Source organism: Trachymyrmex septentrionalis, unplaced genomic scaffold (assembly GCF_001594115.1).
Source record: "Trachymyrmex septentrionalis isolate Tsep2-gDNA-1 unplaced genomic scaffold, Tsep1.0 scaffold60, whole genome shotgun sequence".
Lineage (NCBI taxonomy): Eukaryota > Metazoa > Arthropoda > Insecta > Hymenoptera > Formicidae > Trachymyrmex > Trachymyrmex septentrionalis.
Genome location: NW_017305779.1, coordinates 5,850,428 through 5,854,928, shown reverse-complemented (window position 1 = coordinate 5,854,928; position 4,501 = coordinate 5,850,428). Strand labels below are relative to the sequence as shown.

General features: G+C 40.7%; 1 protein-coding gene across 4 annotated transcripts in view; it reads left to right on the top strand.

Moving 5' to 3' along the window:
* LOC108752601 (Down syndrome cell adhesion molecule-like protein Dscam2) overlaps positions 1-4,501 on the top strand; it is a 167,804-nt gene that overhangs the window by 141,515 nt on the left and 21,788 nt on the right. For 2 of the 4 annotated variants that reach the window (XM_018493542.1, XM_018493539.1), the window contains exon 11: positions 2,061-2,432. The exons of the other annotated variants lie outside the window; for them this stretch is intronic. In XM_018493542.1, coding sequence (XP_018349044.1) covers positions 2,061-2,432 — 372 coding nt within the window. The remainder of the gene's footprint in view (positions 1-2,060; positions 2,433-4,501) is intronic. 4 annotated transcript variants of the gene reach the window in all.

The following is a 4,501-nucleotide window of genomic DNA, read 5'->3' as shown; positions in this document are numbered from 1 at the left end:
TAAAATTATCTCATGAGTGATCGTGCTGTCAGAAATTAGTTTCTTTGATGTAATTTTAAATACATATTTAACTATTTAAAAAAAATTGAAATTGATTTCAATATTGGATTACGCTTCTAAAATCTCTTTTGAATCGCTTTCAAATCGTTTGTAAAACTTCTTTTAAACCTCTTTCAAATTGCTTCTTTCACGACGAGAGATTTTGATCCGGCATTTAAAAATCGCGAGTACTCGTCGCCCATTCATATTTTATTAATCTTGATGGGATCCAGCGCCCGCACGTAAGTTAACGTCACGTGCTCTCTATCGATAATGTTGGGCGCCAATTAAGGATCGTCGACCGCCAAATTATCTTCGGCAAGGGAGAGAACTCTCACGTCTCCGCTCTACTTGCCGAAACTATGCGACGAAATTTATCAACGCGACGTCTCCGGCAAGAGAAGCTTCTTTGTTATCTCACCCGAGAACCTCGTTCTCCATTCCGCGTCCAACCTACTGTCTCTCTCTCTCTCTCTCTCTCTCTCTCTCTCCCTCCCCCTCCCCCCCTACCTCTCTCTGTCTCTCTGTGCCTTTGTACATGTATATGAGCATTTATATACGTATGTATCGCCACGTATATACGCGCGACAGACCTCTTTGGGCATTACTCACGTTACGCTGCGCTATCTGGTTCCCTGTACCCGCGCGGTTCCTCAATTATTCTCAAACAACCGCCCGCATTCTGTTCTAATACCCGCGGGGCTCTCGTGTTCCCCGCTTGCTGTAGGTACACACGTATCGTATGCAGCGCAACGAGGCAAGTTATTATTGTCGTTCCGCGGCATTACGCTCGTCGCGACGTACCCTATCCCTCCTGCATCCCCTTGTCGAAAAGTCGACAACCAGGCACGAAAGGGGATTCCCCCTCATGCTCCGCTTGATTGTTTTCACCGTTCGTGTATCTCGCGAAATACACGAGCGTCCAAACACTCGAGAGACACACATACTCACTCCATGCAAACTCGGAAACGTAGTTAATGCCCGCCATCATAGGTCGTAACCCTTTCGTTGTCGGCGATGCAGGAAGATATCGCGAATTGTTCTCGATTCGCGTGGATAAATAAAATTAATAAAACGCAGAGAAGGGATGAGATAAAATGGGAATAAATGATGATTATTTGCGTTACGGAAAATTCGTACGTGGAAAAATCAACGAATGAAGAATAAATTTAAATTTACGTTTTACGTGAGTGAATATTATTAATATTAACCGCGCGAGTCGAGAGCCGCGTGTATCTCATTCGACGTTGATGGAATAATGAAATACTTCTTGCCGCGTTATTTTAATTTCAGTCTCTCTCTGCCCTTAATTCAATATTATTTTAATTCCAGTACAAATACACTTACGCGATCACACAACAAATACAACACGGCGTATCTCCGGGAGGATAATTAAACGTCACTCCCGAGGTCTGCTTAACGATCAATACCTAATTCCGTCCATAATGATGGAGTCATGTAAGTCATACACCGCCGATATACTGGCAACAATCCTTGATGTTATATCTTTTGCTTCGTAATGTAGGATATTATTATAATGATAATTAACATCTTTCGCTTTATCGAACAACTGTAACGATACGGAAGAAATCTGAGATCCATTAAACTCCGGCGTTTAGCAACTTATCAGCCCGGTTAAATGCAACCACAGATCCGCCGTTGTTAACCGATCCGTGAAATCTAGCCTCGACGAGTCAAACTACAACTAATCTCAGCAGCGTGTTCTGCCTGACAGGTGTTTCTCCGTCGAAACACGTGGATCAATTTCGGGTTCGGTGAACGACGACGGACAAATTTTATTTGAAGCGACGGGACATGTCGAATCGTCCGTACGATCCAATTATTTCGCAAGCTTGTCTCTCACAATCCTAAGTAGAGTAAGCTAAGATTTTTCAGGCATTTAGGTAGGACGACATCCAGGACGAAGGCACGAAGCTACAAGCAGCGACAGGAGGCTGTCCGGATAAATTTGCATTTATTCACACTCCCAATCATCTGTTTCTCTCTCTTTTTTTGTGCAGTTCCGCCCACGATAGCCCCCTTTAGCTTTAAGAAGGACCTGTCGGAGGGTCTGCGGGCCCAGGTGACCTGCATGGTCGAGAAGGGCGATCCGCCGTTCACGATCATCTGGTCGAAGGACGGCGAGCAGATTTCCGCCTCCGGCACGGCGGCCGTCGCCTACGGGCCCGCCGCCGCCGCCGCCGCTGCCGCAACCATTAACGATCTCCGACAGCACTCTCAGACACCACCTGGGTTGCGCGTAACCAACATTGACGCCCATTCCAGCGCCATAGTTATCGAGCGCGTCACCGCCGCGCACACCGGCAACTATACTTGCCTAGCGCGCAATTCGGTGGCCGAGGTCCTTTGGACAGCCGAATTGATCGTTCGTGGTAAAGTAAAGAAACCGCACCACGCAGAAAACGCACCGAGCCTGTGTTTTTTTTTTCTCTGTTTTTCTCTCACGTCACTGTTTTGCACCTGGCAGCGCACTATTGTCTCTGCGATGATACAGCGACGGCGATTGAATGAGTCTGGAGAATGGAAAAAGACTATCGGTTATAAAATCTTAGACTTTTTTTAGAAGAATGTATAAGAAAAAAGAATAATAAAAGATGAGCTGCTAAATACTAATTTGATATAAATTTGATAAATTTTCACGTTGATAGATTGTAATATACAATTTCAATTATTTTTATATTATATAAATTTTGTAAATGTAAATAATATAATTGCATTCTGTAGAATTTTTATTAAGCTGTTTATACGAATGAATAATTTTTTTACCGTAGAAAAATACTTCAGATTTTATTTCTCAATAATCAGTGATGTCTGACCATATAGCGTCTTTATCTACTGCCGACTAATTGAACAGCCAGACTATGCAGTTTTACAATCGTGCAATTTAGATAAATTGCTACGATAGAAGGGATTAATTCTCTGGTCAGGGATTTACAAAACAAAAGTCAACGACTGCGAGATTTAAACGTCGAGTCACTCTCCGATTCTATTCACCCGCGGCTGTTGTATCGTCGTCACTTAAGCGCAGCCGCAGCCGCCGCAGCAGCAGCAGCAGCCGCCATCGCAGCCATCGGTCGGAAAATAGCATGAAGTAAGAGTCACGCACTAGAGCTGCGCTCGGATTTTGCGAACGAACCAAATATCCGGGTACCGCGACGAGGGTATTGACACTGTCGATGGATATCAAGCTCTCGTGCTCACGTTCAGAATTGACATGTGCGCTTAGCTTTTTGCCGGTCGCTTTTTCGCCAAGTAATATTTTTTTTAATTTACGAAGTAATATCCGTCCCGTGAATTGTGATATTCCACTAAACCGGAAATCATTGCACTTATGTTACTATTAGCAACGTAAGAAGCTGATATTAACAGTAAAACAGGGTTTTTACTACCAGGAAAAAAACCTGATACTTTCTGGGAATTTCTTTTTTATTTATTTCTTCTGATAATCAAGGATTTTCGTGGAATTTTATTGAGATTTAAAGAAAGACTTTAGGAATTTTACTCTTTTAAATTTAAATTCTGCCTTTCTCTGAAAACATTTTTTTTATCATTTTTTTCTTACTAATATAAAATATTGACAATCAGCAACAAATATGACATATCTATGTACATTCAAGTACATTACCGTGTGTCTCGCGAGTTTTTATTTTTTAAAAATCAGGGTAAAACATATTTATAAAAGATGATATTAATTAGTAGAATAGAGCTCACTAATATCTGTCACATTTACAGCGCACCTTGTCTTCTCTCTATTACTCTATAACAAATGAAATAAAAGCAAAGATATTTTAATAATTTAATTATGTTCATGATTTTATATTTTGTATTATATATATTAATAATAATTATCATTATTATATAACGTACAGTTGTTATTACCATTATTTAATTTATCATGTCGCTGAATATTTGTATTTTATATAATAAGGTTATAGAAGATACACTTTATGTAAATTTCACTTTACCTAAAATATCTTATACTATTTATTTTTTAGTACGACTTTTCTGCCGCTTAAAATCACTCGACCGGTACTTTCAATATCTGACAGATCTCTTCTGGGTAATACATTCAGGATAATACTCTCGCGAATATAATCCACGTATCTCGCTTGAAAACGTTTGGAGTCGAGATATATCCCCAATAATTTTTTCCGTTCCAATATTTCGGTATTTTGCGTTGTGCGAGTCTTTTTTTTTTACAAAAGAATTAGAGAAAATATTTTTCTACGGTACCCTATGCGAAATTCGTTCATTAAATTCGAGATAGTTGCGTGCGAAATTTTTTTAAAAGCGTATCGCGCGCACGTGAACGTTGGCCAGATATTCACGAGAGACGCACAGAACAATTCGCTATCCGAATAAACGAACAACGGCATTGTCCAAATAAACGCAGCTCTAGAGCCCATTTTACGAGATGATACGCGAGAAATGACGAAGCAGC